Raw genomic sequence first — 20282 nt, forward strand, 5'->3', positions numbered from 1 at the left:
GAAAAGAGCTGATGATGTTGCTTGAAGGAAAGATCAGTTAAACTGATGTTAGCCAAGCTCTGACTTGCTGGAACTAGTTACAAGAACTACGTTGATATTTTTTAACCCCATAAGCGGAAGAGCCATATTTCTAGCTCTTTGGCATCCAGGAATAGTATTAACCAAATGCACTGTGATGCTTTTACTTTTAGGACCAGGAAAAACTTCAAGAAAATATTATTTACTATTACGAACCTGTGACAACAGGTTATTAAGGTATGAGATATAGCACACCTTAGCATCCAACCAATTCTTTGGCAATGACACTCAAAAAAGAAACCATGAATTTGAACTGCTCCATTATTCAGAATTTTGTACCTCCCATCATTTTAAATTTCAATTCCATCCCCTTGTCTCCAAGCATTGTGGCAGTTATAGAGGGTTGCACTGAAATACTTCAACCCAGTCCTGACCTCTGCAAGACCATTGAGGTGGAAAACAGACATGTGAGCAGCCTTTGATAGGGGGTTTGCTCCATTGTAGAAAACCATCTCCATAGAATGTAGAGGAGAAGAGCACAAGATTGGCAAAATAGTGTGTCCCGTGCCAATCAACAAATTTTTTTTTTTGATGTGTTTGTGAACTCTGTGGTCAGGAAGATCATGAGAGGTCCTGACATTAAGGAAGTCTAGAGCTGTGCCAGTATCAGACCAAGTCCGGAAAAATTCCTGGAGAAATGAGATGTGATGCAGATTGCTTGGTCTACTCAGGACACCTGAGTGTTTCCACACAGAAAATCATAAATTTCAAAAAAAGAGAAGAACACTGTTCAAAAAACCACAGAGAATCATGGACAAAGATATAGCATGATCTGTACTACTGTGGGGGAGAAACCCAAAAGAAAGAACACCAGAAAAAGAAAGCATGGTAATCCTATTTTTAGCAACATGAAGGCTCAACAAAAATTCACTATTCCAGGATATTGAAAATTGCCATGTGTTAGTCACTAACTTAGATAGTGGTATGATCTATTTCCACCTGGGAAATAACAATTTCCATTAGAAGGCAAACACATGGAAAGCGTGCACTGCTGAATGCCATAATTCTCCAAAACAGATACTGAAATACATATTTGTGGTTGTGTGTGGACGGGATAAGGGTGTGCCTCTAAACTGGCCTTAAGAGCTGTGTTCCTTTCAGGCCTTGTGTGTCTACCCCAACAGCCATTTTCTGTGAACGTGCATGTGCTTGTTTCCAGGGGAGCACATATATCCGTGTCACATTCAATGTTAACTCCTGTAGATGCAGTTTTGCAGTAGCACTCCTGTAGCCTTTCTTCCTTTGCCCCTTTTTCTCAAGTGGGAAATTTTTCTCCCTGATCCAACAGTGGCTGATTCTAACTTAAGTATTTGAGTACAGAGCAATGTAAGTATTTTTCTACATGTACTTCATGTGACGTTCATGCAATACCTATCTAATGGACAAACACCTGGGAGGACAAGGAGGGAGAGGGAGATGCTGGAGCAGATGCAGATGTCATGAAGAAGAGGTTCAGATTGAGGTAATGCTCATGGCTGCAGAGAATTCTCAGGAACTCAAGTCTCATGGAAATCAGGGTGGAGAGTGAATTCAGCTTGTTTGAAAGCTAGGAAAAACAAACAAAAAAGTGTCAAGTGATGGGCTAGTATTATTTAAATTACCATATAGTGAAATATCCTGCTCCCCACAAACGACATAGACACATGCTCATTGTACCTAGTTTCCATACATTAGGTGCTCTTTGTTTGACAATGATGGTGTCTCTCTCCCGGCTCCCCAGATGACTTATCAACTTCCCAAGAGATAACAAATTGTTTCTTTCTTCTTTTCTCCCAAAACAAAAATATATAACATTTTTGTCTTTTGCATAAGGCAAAAATGAAAAACAAACTGAACTTTTCTGAGTCTGTGGCAAACTTATAAAATGTCCTGCTAAGTAACACAGGACATCAGTGTTCTCATCATTTCCCTTCTTATCAACAATGTCATCAGTGAAGGAATTTGTGGAGATACCTGATGGACCTGGCAAATACAGGTCACAAAACAGAAGGAAAATGCTCCCCATCAAACACAACAAATAATTCCACAACAACATCCTGCATCACCATTTATTTTTAATTTTCAGAGACTAGTGAAGCAAGAAGAGAGAGGTATTATTTCGAGTGACTCCCTGAAAGCTAAATACTGTCCTCACAGCATTCAGCAGGAGGAATCAGAAAGTTGATCTGTATTATCTGCAGATCTTACTGCTAAGGGCAGTGAAAAAGTAAGGGAAGAAAAATGGTTCCACGGATGTTTTGCAGCAATGCAAAGTATGACATTTCCAAAAGAGTCTTCACCTCCACTCAATTTTTTTCCTGCAGATCACAAATCAAAACAGGTTTTAAAATCATTGCATATGCAATAGGAAATAGGAAATTTACCTGGACCTCTAACACAATTCAGAGGGTCTTGATGGATAAACTAATCAAACAGAACAAAACACATAAGCCAAATGCAATCCCAATCATGCATGGTGCCTACCTGATTACAGTAATGTTTGATGAGATTAAACACAAATCCTCGATCCATTAAAGAAAGAAGATCATACAAGAAAAATGCCAGGCTAATATTAATTTTTTCTGCTTGTTCACTTTCCTTAAAAAAAGAAAACACTCCAGTTATGATGTATAAAACTTACATAATGGTGGAACACTTTTTAGAATAATGAAAATACTGCAGGGGTCAGCTCCCAGAACTATCTTGGGGAAAATACCGGACAAAATCGTTTCAGTTCTCCAGTTCACATGACCTTGTTAAAATTGCACAGAATCACTTCTGTAAATTATTTCAACTGTTTCACAGAGAAATGTCACTTTGTGACATTTTGTACCATTTTGGGCTGACAACAATGAATTTGAGACCTGTTCTGAATTGCCTATTGGTCGCAGTATTGCACATGACTTTTTTTTCCTATTGCACATAATGGAATGCATAGGAACTCAAAACATATAAAATATTACGAAAAAAACTGCACTGGCTTTGCTGATGAAATGCCAAGTATTTTGTTTAGAAATTTAAAAAAAATATTGTTAAGATAAATCTGTGGAGTTCACTGTCCAGCAGCTAAGCTCTTGTATGCTTGGAATTGGCCTGATTACCAGAGATACACAGCCTCAAGTAAGAATCACAAAGAACTTCATGTACCCTCTAAAATGAGGCTACAGATTCTTCAAACACACCAATTTAAATCATAAACTCTCAGTAGCCTATGTAGTTCACCAAGAGGAATTAGTGAAGATGTCTGAGGGATCTGCACATATTTAATGCTCAAAACTGTCAAAGGAGATGACTGAGAAAAATATTGCCTGTACTGGCACCTCTGGCTAGTGAAAAGAGGTGTGCAGCACCTCAGGGTGGCTGCAATTCACTTTTTCATTTTTCAAGCTTTTTGTCACTGTTCAGGAATATATATTCCCTACAATCTGGAATTTGCACAGGAAAACTTTTCTATGGTGAAGAAAAACCTGATTCCACTACCTTATAGGGCAGGCAAGCATATGCCAGACATATCCAGGGATATGGATCCAGGAATAATCCAGTAAAAATCCAGGGCAATCTGACATGCTCAATCATGTAATGAAACATCAATTATCACTTCTTGGATTTAAAAATTAGACACATATTGCCTACTCCTCTGTACACCTAACCAATGGCCCTAATTCCAAAAACACAACAGTGGAATTTTCAAACACAATCAGGTGTATACGCTCATTCTATCAAAATGAGAATTAAATTAACAGCCCACAAAAAGAGTGTATTTCTTGTGAAGAAGCCACAAATACTAATTTCTTTGCAAAGCCTACAAGTCTGTTAAAGCATTTTTATTGTAACAAATTTTTATTTCACAATGTATTCAAAAAAAAAAAACCAAACAAGTCACTGATGGCTTAGGTAAACATTTCTGTGGAAATTATTTCTCTGCATGTGGCTATCATAGAAGCACACCAGTGGATTGAGCTTCAAGAACGACCTTTTGGTGAACAGTGACAATCCCTTCTGTCATTCTCTGCCCCAATTTGTCTGGTCTTGCCCTTTCCTGGTTTCTGATCCTCACAGCACTTTGAAGAAATGGATTATGAAATTGAGCTTGTTGAAAAGTGACCTGGCAGGCCAGCTCTTCCAGCTGCTCTGCCCTGCCCTGCCGCAGAGCACTCTACTGGGCTAGGTGCATTTGGCAGCTCTGGGGCATGAAAACAAAGTTGGTTACAACAACTGAACGAACAACAGTCAGTGCCTATCTGTGGCCTTAGCTTTTTCTACTGGCCACTGCAAAGAGGTATCAATGATACAGGCCGACAGTAGCAATGTTAAAATATAAATTACAGTTTGTGATCCTTTCAACTTTATAATCTGTTGTATCAGTGCAATTTGTTAAAAGTAGAAAGAATTTTATGGGACTTAAGGCTTATTTCTGGTCATCAATTTTCAAGTGTCCAGTGTCTCTTTAAAGAGATTGAGGGTTAGATCACTTTTGGCTGGCTTTTGCAACATTCACAAGGAGCACTGCCTTTCTATGGCACATTCCACTGCTACAGAGAATTCAAATGAGGAATTAAACACAATTCAGTAGGATAGAGGGTAACTGCAAAGCGGGATAAAAGGAAGAAGTTCTGCTGGGCCTGCAGTCTGATGTGCTGGCTAAGATGGCATAAAGAATTAGTACAACTGAAAATGGATGTCCAGCCTTTCCTGTAAATAGGAAAGGGAATTCTCTTCTTGCACACTGCAGCCACACTGAGAAGCAGGCTGAGGAACTGAGCAGAAGAAAAACAGTCTGCCAAGAGAGCACAAGGCTGCCCTTTACAGTGCCTCAACTCTCGCCTAAGGTCCATGTGAGAATATTGGCCTAATTCTAGCAACACTGCTGATTGTGAAATGAGATTAAGTGTATCTCAGTGTAACACAAGATGAGTAGCAATGATCCATAGTGCTTATTTCATCCACTTACCTTGGGTGGTTTGACTACAAGTGCAGCAATCTCTGAAGTAATCACACTAACTATAGTGGTAATATCATCTTTGAAACGATCAGAAAATCGGCTTCTTCGTGGGTTATCTTGCTTCTCTGTGTTGTGAACATATTGAGCCATACTCTTTATCTGCAAAGCAGAAAAAAGAATACTAAAAAAATTTCCAGACTGGAGGTAAAATACTGCTTTAAGTTTGTGTGTAAGAGTAAAATTTCCTACTTCCTTTTCCCTGAATTTAATCACTCATTTTCTCAGAGCTGCTGTGATAAATCCTACATGGCAATGACAACAGAGGGTCTAAGGCTCAAATACAGAGAGACATTGATTCCTGTTCATATTCATGCAGTTGGCTACTCTCAGTACCTGAAATCAGAATCACCTTCTCCCAACCCCTTGCATCTGGAGTTCTGAAATGCTGCTGCTTGCCACTTTTGCCCTTTATGATGACAGACAAGGAGTGACACTTGTGGAATTCTTATTTCTTGACCTAATGTTGCATTATTTACATGCTGACAGTGGAAATCAGTATGTTTTTTCCACTGACATGCATCACCACAGGGCTCCTCAGAACTGTGAGTTTGTGGAACTTTGTCACTGCTCCCATGTTGTTAACAAAATGTAAAAGACAGGAACAGATATTCACCAAAAAGGAAGGGCTTGGCTGATGAGTGTTTCTCAGTCTTTTGCAAGCTGCGGACTACTGCTCATGTAGTTCATGCAGAACTTCACCATCACTACCATAATGAGGAAGGAGGAGGAATACAAAGAACTCTTCATTTTGTACTCTTTGTACTTTCATTATTTGAGACCTCTCCTTTACACAGAGCAGAATAACTGAAGAGGTCACCATCCAGCTGAATCTGTGCCTGGAGCATCTACTACATGCCACCATTAACCAATTGTAAAATAGCACTGTTGAGTCTTACCAGGAGCTCAAAGAAGAACCAGGCATACTTGAAGACTGATTCTCTCACCATGCCCGTGCTGACCACCATCTGCAATGCCAGTTCCTCATGGAAATGCTACATAATAAACACAGACTGTTAGAAAATGGCTTTTCAATCAACTCATCTTTCATTTTCCCCATCTTCCCTGCAGGAAACCTTTCTATACTGGAAGGTGAGCAGCCAGCTGCAGATGTATGGGCATCCTTGCAAGATCAGAAGGCTGATTTCACCAAAATAAATGCTGTTGGCAAACAGACTTTGGACCCGTTTTTCTCTGGATCCAGAACTGTAGATAACTGAAGAAGGAAATGCCTTTGGACCATCCTCAAGTCATTGTCTTGGGAGCAGTCATGTTTCCCACTACCTGCTAAGCATTTTTGTTTGGCACATCCATGTTTTTCTGAGAGAAGGTAGAAGTAAGATTAACTCTGTGCTGCAAGAGAAGGACAGAGCAATAATCACAGCAGACCTTGTACAGACATTTGTAGTTGGAGACAATACTTTTTACAGTGAGACCTGAACACAAGACACACAATCCCAATTATCTAAACTTTTAGGAAATTCAAATCTGGACTACAAAGAGCTTGGTTCTAAAACCTACAAAAAGTGACAAAGAAAATAATTCTTTAGGGAAGAAAGAGGAGGCAAATATTTCTGAATGGAGTTTACTGTAACATGTAAAGACATGTATCCAAAGGTAAACAGCAGTGAAAAAATGACCGAGGCTCCAAGACCTCGAGAAAGAGAGCAAAGGGAGGATTTAGACAGGCTGCTACTTGTCTAAATCTGTCCTGGATAAAGAATCTAAAGACTTGTGAGCAGAAGCAAAAAAGTTTGAGTAATGTTTACCCACAGATTCAATATCTCACCACGAATTCCTTGTTTGATAAAACTGGTTGATATTTTGTTCTGTTGCTTTCCTCTCCACATTTAGAAGGGCTGATTGCCTGCACTACCTCAGGATGCTCCAGGTTCTGCAAGTTCTCTCATGCATAGCCATAGCTTACCTTTTTATTGGATGGTCTTGTGCTTGCACCAAGGCCTGACATGTCATTTGTTCCTTCAATGTAGTAAGACATCCGACTGGAGCTGTAATCCACAGGCTGGGGGACACAGGTGGAAGAAATGCATAATAGTAAATCCATAACTAACTTCATCTAATTAACAGAGAAGAAATCACCCACAGTTGGGGGTTTGCTTGGGTTTTTTTTTTTTAAGGTATGCATAGACATTCACCTAAAGAGTTTTTCTCTTTCCTTCTTCCCACCCCCCTTCCACTCAAGGCCGCAAACCACCTAGCAGCAGCAGCAGCAGCAGCAGCGTGCAAATGCACCGCCATCGCGCGCCCAATGGCAGCACTGCAGCTCTACTTGGAGGATTCGATTCACCCTTTAAAGGTGTGAGTTTATCCCCGGCTCTACATCGAAAATAATTAGCCCCTTGAAGTTCTTCCTTCCATTAAAAGTAATGAAAATTTAAGATGCAGTGAAACGGCAGTAACCAATTGTAAATTTCTACATTTATGATTGTGATGGAGCTGTAATATCAAATATTTTAATTTTGTATTAATTTGGAAAAATCCCTTGAGCTCTAGTTTGCTTTTTTTCCTGACCCTAGGACACAGTATATTAGAGTAAAATTCATAAAATTCAAATCTACATTATTAAAAATTGCTATGTATGGATATATATGCCCATATGAACAAATAAAATAAATTGCCAAAGCCTGCGTATCTTACCAGTTCTGATTTAATTAGCTGAAGACCAATACCTATTCATTTTAGATGGAGATGCACATGCTCAATGTCGTGGTTTGAGAGGAAATGAGTTTTTGGGAGGTGGTGAGAAGTCTTTTCAATAGAGAAAAGACTTAAAAATATTTCTGAAAATAACCTACATGAGAAGCAATATTTTACAAATACAATACTGAAAAAAAGTGAGGGGGAATACAGTTCATCAGATGTGTTGCTGTAGAGCTCTGCCAGGGCTGCAACTAGCAACAGGCTTCTTGCATAGGGGAAAAAATCCTGCTTTTGCCAGAGGCATAGCTTCCCAGCTCCAGCTGAGTGGCAAATTATAGATTTTGGTTTCCCCGGACAGCTGCACACAACCATCCTCATAAAGCTCTGAGACAGCCTGGGATGCTGTAGATCAGTGAGCACCCAGTGCCAATCAGGGAAACAAAATCCTTCTCTTAGATGTTGTCAACCGTTCTGTCCTGCAAGCCATCGGTGGTATATGTAGCAGTGGATGAGAATGCAGAGAAAGGTTGTATTTCACTCTGTGGTTGAATAAAATATTTGGAAAGACCCAGGTGCAAATTATGCACATGGCATCTGCACTGTAGCTGATATAAAGCTATGGGACTGCTGTCATATAATTGACTACTTTCTCTCTCTCTCTCTCTTTTTTTTTTTTTTTTTTTTTTTTTTTTTTTTTTTTTTATTTTAATATGGAACTATATAACACCAAACAAAATGAGGAAGAAAGATCTGTGGCTGCACTGACTCTGTGACTTGGACCAGACTAGGTCACCAGCTGTGAACAGAACTTAAATATCTGGAATAACAGGAGAGTGAGGCAAGCCAAAAAAAGCAAATGCCTCTGTGAAGTGTCTAAGCACAAACAAGAGACAGAGTTCTCAAACAAGAGACAGAGTTCTTGCCTATTGCTATCCACTGGTAAGAGACATCAGAATTTAGCAATGGGATTTAACATGTATTTATGCCAAATCAGATAAACAGAAAATGCTTCTGGTGATACATACAGTTCATTTACAAGGAGCAAATCCAACCCTCAAAGACAAAATCAAGATTATTGGGTTTTGCACCATAGCATTCTTCAGATATTTGACTTTCTTCTCTTACCTTGGATGACATGATGTTTTTGACCTCCTCATCATTAGCAGCTTGTGTAACAGTGATGTCAGGATTGCTGCAGCTTATCACTCGGCTCTGCAGGAGTTTACTTCCAACAGACACTGCGGAAGTGCGTCCAAAGGTGTAATAACGAGATTCTGTCGAAACAGCACTGCTGCCTCCCCCTGCCACAGTGAGATGTTTGAATTAAGACTAAAGGACATATTTTTGAGACAAACATCAGGTTCAAGCTGGTTTTGCTCAGTGGTGTTACAACATCAACATTTTGAAAAGAATAAAGCTCCTGAAAAACCCACTACCAGCTGCTTCATTAGCACTCTATACAGGCATTGAAAGAGAAGTTACAGATATTATCCCAGTCAACAGCTAACAGGGTGATTGCACGAGCAGTACCAAAAGATTAACAGGGTAACAGCACTATTACAATAGTTCTTTCTTCCCATCAGCTCTTTTTAATTTGCTGTAGATTAATACAATATTCACAGGCCTAAACACAAAATACCACCTTCAGTACTTGATTTAATACCGTCTTTGAAGTATCCAAGGAAGCAGGGAGCACTGCCATCAGGAGTTTCACTAAATGATATCTAGTTGTCAGTTTCACCACAGACCTTATTTCTCCAGGACAAAAAATGCCCAAGTGTATGTGAGCTCACAGGTTTTCGCATATCCCTGTATCAGTCTAAATGTGCCTCAAGGGGGGTTTGAATTAATATTCAAAAGAGAAAAAGGCCTACATACCTTTAGCTCCCACAGCACAGCTGCTTGTTGTAAATCATTGAACATACACCAATTAATTAAATGAACCCTATAGGCTTTAGGATAATGATTTCTACAGAATATCAGAATGGTTGAGGTTGGAAGCGCCCGCTGAAGGCCATCTAGTCCAACCCTTCTGCTCAAGCAGAGTCACCTTGAGTCAGCTGCCTGGGACTACAATCAGGTGGCTTTCTACTATCTCCAAGGTGAGAGGCTTGAGCAACCTCTCGGGCCAACCTGTACCAGTGCTCAGTCACCTTCAGAGGAAGTGTTTCCTCGTGTTCTCTCTGTTTCAGTGTGTGCCCATTGCCTCTGATCTTGTCACTGGGTGCCACTGGAAATAGCCAGGCTCTGTCTTTGCACTCTCCCTTCAGCTCTTTGTATGCACTGAAGATCTTCCCTGAGGTTTCTTTTCTCCAGGCTGAAGAGCCCAGCTCTCTCAGCCTTTCTTTGTTTCTTTGCTTTTCCAAGCCCTTTGCCATTTTTGTTGCCCCCTGGCCCATCTCTGTCCAAGTCGTTTATGTCTGTCTTGTACCAGGGAGTTCAGAAACGGACACAGCACTCCAGGTATGGCCTCACCAGAGTTGAGAAGAGGAGAAAGATCACCTGTTTAAACCTGCTGGTCTTACAGTATTTTATCCTCCAATGACATCCTTAAAGCAAAGTAGATATTGGGTGAGCTCAGCCCTATACCACTTTGCAGTAGGTTACTTTGCATGGAAAGTAATTTTTTAATGTACAGGTCAGTAAAAAAATTGGCATCTTAAGGCCATTTCAACTTATGGAAGAAATTCTTCTAGAAAATGTTTCAGTTTAGGCAATCTCTCTTGCATTCATCTTCATGAAGCTGCAACATTGCTTGTAGCTGTGGAAACCTCTCCCCTTAACCCTTCATCTTAAATTAATAACTGAGGGATGGAGATTATCAGGGGCAAATTCATATTGCTCTTTGCAGTGCTGATATTCCTGACCTACCTCTGAGAACAGTTTAGTGCTTAAATGGTAAGGAGTCTGGGTCTGAGAAATTGAGTTTGCTATCTTAAAGGTCAGTGCCTGAAGTCCCTCTCTCAAAAGCACTGTGCTGAACAGCATGTATCAAGGAAAAAATATTTCTACAACCCTTGCACCAACAATACCTGGTTTGACCACTTCTCTTTGTGGGTCTGGCAGACGAAATACATAATACACATAAGATGCCAGGAGGCAGTTCCTTCCATGCTGATCCTTGCTCAGCTCTTTGCTGTTGTGGAGACTATTCACTATTGCAACCACAGACTCAAAGGCAAACTGTGAGAAGTTGGCTGGGAAACAAAGGCAAGAATTAGAGTAAGCACTGAAGGGTACAGCATAATTAAGTGAGGGCATTCTTTGTATCAACAACTAATCTTGCAAGTTTCAATTCAGTCCTTAACAAATTCAGAGTTTTAGACAGCAATTGCTGTGCCTAGACCCAAAGTCTACATAGGCCAATAAACAGAATCACTGACCTTCAACTGAATCACAGGTATTCTGTCACTTTGTGCTACATAAAACTGTTAATTACATTTCTAGCAGCCTTCACACATTTCCTATAAACTATCTTCTTGCAGAATACTAAGACTCATTACTCTGCAGCTGACAGACAAATACAAGCTACCAGGCTTTAACACAAATATTGTAGTGGATGACAGATGTTGATTATCTGAATGAGACAGGAAATTACCTACATACACCACTGTGTGCAACTATGCCATTCTTCCAGACTTAACATATGTTATGGGCAACTGGCATCTTAGTAAAACAAAAATCAGTGTTCACAATTATATTCTCTGGTTTTGTGCTCACTCAACTCTGTCTAAAGATCTTTGAACAGAGGATATGAAGGAGACAGCAGTGTCAGTTGAAGGATAATGATTTTGCTGGAGTTTTACTTGAAAAACAACTCAATTCTAAACAAAGTGGAACCACAACCCACTTTCTGATCTATATTTTCAGATAAGTAAATTACTACAGTTTGATGTATCTTCCAGAGACTAGGAATCTTAAATGCAGGGGGAAAGGAGAAAAGGGGAAAAGGGAAAGCAGCAATTCTGTTAAGCCTGATTAAATTATTGTGAAACTCTGTCTTGAGCAGTACAACTGTTTCTGAAGTGTGCCACCCTAAATACTAAATCCAAGCCCAAATATTTCAGCAATCATCACTCATTCCCCCTCCCCCCGGCCATATCTAGGTTGCTTGCAAAGCCTCTTGAAGGCCATGAACCAGTAAATACCTGTCTGGCCAGCTATGACCATAGGCTGCACAGCCAGCTGGAAAAGTTTATCCAGTACCAAATGCAAAAATAAGACAAGAGGTTCAAGGCGTGAAGAATTCAAACAGATAATGCTGAGTTTCAATTCATGCTCCAATGAAGCCTCTGTAATCTTCTGATCCATCACTCGAAAGGGGAAAGTCACTTGGCTTTCCAGAGAATGGCACAAGGTGAAAAACTTCTCCAGATGGTTGTCCTGCAAATACAGTGCATTCACAGTTAACAAAGTTGGATATATTTCAGGCTAGCTTTAGCTAAGAAAAGCCTGATCATACCACCTCATGGGATGAAAGGAAAGATTTTTGCCCTTCTGGTTTTCAGTAGTGGCTGCTCTGAGTGATCAACTTGTAAAGCAGCTGACACAGTGCTTTTTTTGCTCCTATTCATCTGGTTCAAATTCAGACTGTGGTGAGATCAGCTTAAAGGCAGGAAAGTTATTGCCCTGACTAAACTGATAACTTCATTTAATGAAAAGACTTTTCCTTCTATTTGATAAAACTCTGTCATATGATAGTCCCTCTGCCACTCACACCTGAGTTCCAGCTACCTACAAGTTATGTGCCGTATGATTACGCCCTACTTGTATTTAAAAAACATGCTGCAAAGGGCATGTTCAAACACAGGGACCTGCTTCAAACACAGAGCCTTCAGCTGTTAGGACATATTTACCAGGATTAGCTAGAATGGAATAAGGGATAAGAGCCACTGAGAAGCAGCAGAAATAAAGCAAAGCTGATCTGCCTCAAGCCAGCATCTCAGTAAGATGGGCAAAATCCAATTTCTTGTGGCATTTAAATGACGGGAATCACTGAGGTCTCACCCAGCACAGCTTGTGTCCCCAAACCACATAGCATTGAAAGTGAAGATGCAGACTGCAGAAACTGGCACTGTGCCCTGCCAGCCCCTTTCAATCACAGCCTGAGCAGATCCCTGCTGAGCTGAGAGGACACCACGCTCTCTATTGTTCCAGGTGACTTCCTGCCAGGAGTGCTCAATTTTTTCACTTCCACCAATAGATTTAATTTCACCAAAGAATTTCATTCACAGAGGATATCAGGTTATTTCCATAGCTCCTAATGTTTTTTTTAAACTGTGTGGGCTTAAACACCTCAATTTCATAAACCTGCTAAATGGACCTGGACATCTGAATTTTCTTTGAAGTGAAACTAGAACTGTGTGTTGCTTCTGATGCATTACCTGGGTGTGAACAGATGACACAGCTTGAACTTCAACAATGAAAACGCCCTTGTGTCCTTCAACCCACTTTATAGGGGGTATCTGAGATGGAATTTTCTGTGATGGAAAAAAAGAAAGGGAATCATCTTCCTTTTAATGCTCAAACAGAAAGTCTGTTTACATGAGGGTCTATTGGGTATTCCCACTATTCACTTCATTTTAGACATCCAAATTCAGTGCCACTCAGAGGATGACAGCTAATAGACAATAGACAGCTTATAGACAATAATATTCTCATAGACATTTGGACAGAAGCTGATGCACTGAACAGGGAAATTTAGACAATTTCAGCTGGATGTCTAGCACAGACCACATAAATATACATCTTCTGATGGGATATTGTTATGAATAAAATTTCCTGGTCAAAGCATTGCCAAAGGCATTCTGTGGTGATGTGGTGCAAATTTCCTACATGCCATGTTTACTGAGAGCAGTTTTCTGCTTCAGTCATACCACCTGATTCCATTTCTACTGCCCTTCCCACAAAGAAAAAAAAACAACCAAATTATCCTGTGGAAGAAATCGAATTATTGCCTTGACACTCTCGAAACAAATGTATCCCTGATTAGACAATTCACAAGAATTTTCTTGCACAGCTAACTTCTAAAAAAACAATATAATAATCTAAAATATTAACACCAGTGACAATGACAACAACATCACTTTTCTTGACATTCCCCTTCTAAAGAACAAAAAGGAGGCACTGCCTACCAGCAGACAGCAATGTTAGTTTGTAAAACACTTAGGCTGTTCTCCTACATTAGGAAAATATTATCTTTTAATAATTTTATTTGTTACCTCAGGAGAGTGAATTGAATAGTGTAAAGGCAGTTTATCCAATGCAACAGGCAGACTATAATGTCCAGTTTGAAGACGATCATTTAATAGAATTGGCAGCCACTGAAACAAATGAAGAGAAAACACAGCAATATTCCTGATGCCATATGATTAGACCTATTTATTTAATTTGTTAGATACAGTCAACAAAACAACAAATGAGATATTGACTCAAGCTTCTCTGCTCTAACCCATTCAACAGTAATTTCTTTGTGTTTTAAATTCAAAGATAGCTGATGGCTACAGTAGAAAAATGTACAAGACTGCTTTACAAACCATCTCTTTTGAAGAAAACAAACACAGAGCTTCTCATGTGTGACACACATTTTTCTAATAAATCCTATCAGGAGGATTTAGTAGAATCCCCATTTTGATCTAAAAATTCATGTATCTTGAATACACCAATCTTGGTATTGAAGCAAATCAATAACTAAAGTTTTGCTGGAATTAAATTGAATGTCTTCCTTGTGGTCACCATGCCAGACTGACTTTTCATATCCTTGCATTGATATTTGGACACATTTAATTTTTTATTCAAGTCTGAAAGAGGCTGGGCATTTGAATATCCCAGGGCAGAAATATTTTGTATTTAGGTGAACAGAAACTTGAAAATTAGGTCCCCACCTATGTCAGATCTTGGTTCTGAACTAATTTATTTCTTAACCATCCCACTGACATTGGTGGGACTAAAACTTTCCATAAAAGAAAGCCCATTTGAAAGGATTCTCAGTACTGTGGTTTGAAAACTCCAAAAAGCCAACAAAGAAACAAACAAGCAAACAACCAAAAATACACAAACACAACAGCCTCCCAAACTTCATAGCAAGAACACATGGAAAGTACTTGTCTAGCTCCACATCTCAATTGCTGACCAAAGGTGTAGGATGTTTTCAAATCTGAAAACGTCATCTTCAATTCTTACCTTTAATAGTAAAATCTCTCCAGTAAAAAATACTATTTGATAAAGAAAAAGGTCAGAGAGACTATGCTACAACATGTATTTCTTAATCTAAGACATTCTAGTCTCAACATGAAAATAAAGAAGGCAAGAGAATTACATTTTAGCTTTTAGAGTATTTCTGTTTTTTAAATTTTTCTGTGCATAAAAGACAATTTAGAACAGAAATTAAGTGCCATGTAAAACCTAAATGAAAATATTACATTAGCTGTTACCTCATGTATGAACATGGTAACAGTAATAGTTGTAATTATGTATGGTTTAGGGTTTTTTTTGGCAATAAATAGGATCTAACAGAATGAGACTACGTGCTATAAGGCATTGTTGCTGCAAATATTTAGGTGCATATTTCAGTTGATGCAAGTGAATTCATTAAGTTCAAAGACAGTTAGAACAGTAAAATTATAGGATGAGGATGTAACACATCTCAGGTGGCATATAGTTTCTATGAATTCACACTAAGATCTTCTACTGGTTTTGATGTATTGCCATAACCAGAAAAGGAATAAATGACAAAATTCTTGACAAGCAGAGAGTCTGCATGGGATACACATAGACGTGCGCATACATGCAGCACACGCACCCACTCTAATGTATCACATGGAACTTACTGAATAACCTAGGAGGGTTTCAACAGATGCTCCTTGCTTTGGTTGGCAGCTGATGTGATAGAATGTGAACAGTAGATGGTGTTTCTCTGTGAGTTTTGCTGGCAGCTTAATTTTCACTTCTTCGTAAAAGTCAGGGGATCTGTTAAAAAAATGCCAAGCACGTTCCCATTGTAAGTGTAAGACTGAGCAAGAGGCAAATTTGCCAGTTGGCTTTTAGATGCTATGGTTATAAAACCAGATGAATTCTGAAAACAGAGCTGAATTAAACAAAGTATACATATATATACACACACATTTTTATGAACTTGAAATGTTTTTATGCATTATGAATCTGGAAGTTATATTTATGAACAGTCTACAGCTTTGAAACAGAAGAAAACAGACAGTATCAGCTGGACAGATTCAGCTTCTGCTTATCTCTAGATTTCACTCTCTGGATTTTTGCATAAGTATTCTGCAAATCCTAAATCCCAAGTTCTCATTTATGAGAATGAGAATGTCTGTTCAGCTCTTTTGGATCTATGAATTCGTTGAAGTGAATGATCTTAGAAGTTGTGTTGCTTCCTGTTCCTGCTCCTTAATCATCATTGTAGGAATAGTCTCAACTACTAAAAAGCTTCAAACAAGAAAAACGAAGGTCACTTCTACAACAGCCACTTATGCAAATGAGTGTAGCAATCCAAATTAGATATGATAAATTGCACAAAACTTAAATGTTTAAAATGGCATTTCTTGATGAACTATGTAGGGTAACAATTACATAGAGAGATCATGATTAATACTTCTTAAGTGGTATGAACAGATAGTAACAACACTTACTTATTATGATATGTGATAGCTGTGTATATTTCTTGGACAAATTCTGGACCAGAAGATTTCCCAAAAATTACCTACATTAAGAAGAACAGAAAATCAGGTCTACAGTATTTATTTGTCATCATCTTGCGTAAATTTTAAGACAGTATCTAAAGATTTAACATGATTCCTCAATTTTATCTTAGTTTGTTGGCATAAATGTCTTATTACCAAGCACCCTCCCCACACTCCATTCAGGGTAAAACATCAGGAAAATGGAGCAGACTTATTTCTAAGTCACTGACTACCTCTCATCACATTCTTCAGTCATTAACTAAAAGCTTAGGAATCATAGGAAAAAAAGTTATGGTAAGTCACTTACATGTTGTCACACTGCCTTTATCTAATTGCTAAAATGTGAAATAAAAAGTATTTTCAGGAGTTTTGTTTTCCAGTTGTAACCTACTCATTCAAGGTGAGATACATCTCACCTTACCTTAGAGGTCCAAAGTCCCTTTAAAATCAATGGAGAAAAATAGGCATTTCTGGTGCTAGATGTGCTTTCCTAAGACACATGTCTATGGTAAAGCCTTGAAATCAAATAATTTAAAGGGAGCCCTGGGAGATGAGTTTAGACAAGAATCTCTGCACTGTGAAAGTCGTTATATATGGATTGAGAGGAAGATCACTTACAGTGGAGAGAGAAGACAGATGAACTGCGTCTGTCCTAACCATTTGTCAGAACCTAGTCATAATACAGGTAGAGTTTAAGGAAACCAACAATGCAGTATTGTGTAAAAGAAGGTGTTACATTCACATGGCACAGCTCTAGCTCTGGAAGAAATGTAGCTTGAGAAACACTGATGATGCTCTGACTTCAGGTCCACAGGTTATGTGGAGCAAGGCTGTGAAGCATATACTAAACAATGTCAGCACACTGATAAAGGATGGTTGGGTGATAGTCCTTGGTCCAACAGATTGTTGGACTAAACTTACCTCAACATAATATTTCCACTCATTATTTTCCTTCTCCAACACATAAAATTACAGAATATTTTTGTCTCAATGTCATTCTCAAGTAGCCAACAACAATGTCTTGAAAATATTAAAAAAATGTTGGCTGAAGCAGGCATCTGGGTTAGAACACTTCAAACAGAACCTCTGAAGCTTGGCAATGTTGAATAGAGGATCTTATGGTGAGAGATGTTGAATAACCTGAACACAGTTCTGACTGTCTGCTCTGCTAGTAGTGAACATGTATGCCCTAATACACAGTGTGTTTCAAACATGGAAAGCTCTACCTACACTGCATGATTGTGCATCCATTCATGCTCAGGCAATGAAGATCCCAACTTTTACCTTCCAGCGTAATACCTCAGCACCTTGTGTAAACATAGAGCATACAGAGGAGTTACCCTGCAAAATAGACTACATCATTCTTAAAAGGTCTCTGAAGCTCTGTAAATTTTACCCTTAGAAATTCCAGCATGATACTGATGTGATATTCTGTCATTCTTCTGAAAATAGGGTAGGAAGATTTATATAAGAGAGAGCAACATGCCTCTGGTTCCACTAGAATCACAAAAAAAAGTCTTTTTTGTTGTGGATAAGGAGTATAGCCCTGCTTTAGGATGAGAATGAAAGCTTCTCAAGCTCTCTCATTTAGGCTTCCTAAGGCCCCACTAGAAACTGTGGTGATGGGAAGTAAACAATGACTACTCTCTTCAGAGGTTTCTCAGGAATGCATGTAAACAAAAACAAAAGCCTGCTAAGAAATCTCAGCATTTATTACCGGCATTGCACAGGATGGGTCTTCGCCACACATAAACTGGATCTTGATGGTAATGTTCCTTGCAGAAGCCAGTCGGTTAGCAAAATTCAGCCTCTGAGGGTAAACATAGAGGAGATTTCTGGAAAAAAGATGAGGAAGAATTGGTAAATGGCAAGCATTCCTGTTTGAAAATTAAGTGCACAAATTAGCATCTTGCTCATTCCTCTCCCTGTCCTTCAATTCCACCTACACAGTGAAAGATTTGTCAGAACTCAATTTCAGAAGTCCACAAATGAAAGATAATTTCTTGGTGTGACACATACAACATTCTATGTTTAAAGTTTCACCTACACTAAGCTATGTTCTGTTACAAACAATTATCTTTGCTTGATGTAATGAAAAGCATTCTCTCTTGAGAAAGCAGTTCCTTTCTCAGATGTGAATAATCAGATATTGGAAGGGGGAAAGAATCACTCAGAGGTGATAAAAACAAGGAAATCAACAACTGAAGTTCATACATTCATAGCTTATAGCAAAAAAGAAGGAATCTATTTCTAGGTTATACAAACCAAAAAGCAGTATCAATGAACCTGAGAAAGTGCAAATAAAAATTTTTGAAACAATAATTCTATAAGCTACCTCTTATTAGTAATGAATATAAATTCTGCTTTGAAATATAGCATATTTTGCTGTTTAATAACTTCTGTACATGAACGTATCACTAAACATAAAAAGCACCTTTAATTTCTGAGGGGATTTGACAGCATAGGTAGTCTTCTGATGATTAATTCCAATAGAAGAGTAAAAAAATTAATAGATTTTTCTCTGGTGAAATTTATGGTGAATCTGAGATTTCAGGTAGGCATGGATTATACACAGATTCTGGAATCATGATTATGTCTATTTACAGTCTTGTTTTCCCAGTTTGATATAAGTTTCTCACTGCTTGTCTTCTGAGTGTAAGGAATAAGACTAGTGTTGGAGGAAGCTGGCTTTCAGTGAGAAACAATGAGGACTACTCATGAACTTTCATGATTTCTTTTCGTCTGTGGCAGTCAGAAGCTGCACACAGAATTGCACTCTCCTTATCACAGACATCTCCTCAGTACCACCATCAGCTGAAAAAGTCAAGCAGCCTCGGAGAATATTGTCATTAAGTCAGACAGTCCATTTCCATTTACTGTATCCCAAGATCAGGAAAACTGTGGTTTACTCTTCTGATTTCCATGTGCTGCAACATGACAGTACCATTCAATGACACAGTCCAAGCTACTCTTTTCAACCAACATACACTAAATGGCACAAGACATGCCTTAGTAAAAGAAATTGCTTTTAACTTGCCTTTCCCTTCATTCAGAATGGTGCTTCTGCTTGTCACACTAGTGCACTCTCTTCCTTACTACCTTATGTACAAGTTTTGCTTTGCCAAATTCTCTCCCAGATCGTGTTAAGGAAAGCTAAGTGAAAGAGCGAAATATATCAGTAACCTCTACTGAATTATACTTGGGGGACTGACATATTAAATGAAGGATATTGTCAATACTACATCTGCCAGAAACGAAGAAATACATATAGGGAAGGCTGAATAATACAGTCATTGCTTCATTAATCTGCAGCCTAGGACAAGATGTCACAAATCTATATAATGTACCTGAGCACTGGATTTTACTTTTAGAAGTGACTTGAGATGAAAGATAGGAAAAAACACGGAGAGCTCTCTGCTGACTACACAACCAAGAAAGCATTATTCCAGCAAGTACTGGACTGAAAAGCTAAAGCTTGTGCCATTTATGCTGAAGCAGTTTTAGGGATCTTGCTTACATGTGTATTAAACCCATCAGCACTGAGGAAGAACAGAGGCAAATGCTGACTCTGGATATCCTGCAGAGATGAAATTGATGGCTGACATCTAAAGCAGGAATATGCGATGATGATCAAAAAATGTTCCCTTACACAGGTATGAATTGTAAACCCACTGCTGACCGCTGTCTTAGTGCTACTGCCTGCATTCCATCCCTACACTCCAAAAGCCTGAAGGGAAGCAAAGACAAGGAGCATTTTCACATGGTAGTTAGCAGGAGCATTGGGGCAGCAAATACTGCTGTCTTTTAAATAATAGGACAGGTAGGATGCAGATAAGGATGCGGTGGGCTCCAGAAGGCGGTGCATC

The 20282-nt window shown here is 38.9% G+C and overlaps 1 protein-coding gene across 5 annotated transcripts in view; it reads right to left on the bottom strand.

The window, feature by feature from the left end:
- Window positions 1–20282, bottom strand: part of DOCK8 (dedicator of cytokinesis 8) — an 84167-nt gene that overhangs the window by 26785 nt on the left and 37100 nt on the right. For all 5 annotated transcript variants that reach the window (XM_038124070.1, XM_038124073.1, XM_038124072.1 and 2 more), the window contains 13 exons: window positions 18134–18251; window positions 16366–16436; window positions 15547–15685; window positions 13939–14040; window positions 13102–13197; window positions 11866–12100; window positions 10750–10914; window positions 8843–9018; window positions 6984–7079; window positions 5956–6051; window positions 5009–5158; window positions 2542–2655; window positions 1469–1624 (listed from right to left, as the gene is read on the bottom strand). In XM_038124070.1, coding sequence (XP_037979998.1) covers window positions 1469–1624; window positions 2542–2655; window positions 5009–5158; window positions 5956–6051; window positions 6984–7079; window positions 8843–9018; window positions 10750–10914; window positions 11866–12100; window positions 13102–13197; window positions 13939–14040; window positions 15547–15685; window positions 16366–16436; window positions 18134–18251 — 1714 coding nt within the window. The remainder of the gene's footprint in view (window positions 1–1468; window positions 1625–2541; window positions 2656–5008; window positions 5159–5955; window positions 6052–6983; window positions 7080–8842; window positions 9019–10749; window positions 10915–11865; window positions 12101–13101; window positions 13198–13938; window positions 14041–15546; window positions 15686–16365; window positions 16437–18133; window positions 18252–20282) is intronic.

The sequence above is a fragment of the Motacilla alba genome, chromosome Z (genome assembly GCF_015832195.1).
Source record: "Motacilla alba alba isolate MOTALB_02 chromosome Z, Motacilla_alba_V1.0_pri, whole genome shotgun sequence".
In the NCBI taxonomy this organism is placed as follows: domain Eukaryota; kingdom Metazoa; phylum Chordata; class Aves; order Passeriformes; family Motacillidae; genus Motacilla; species Motacilla alba.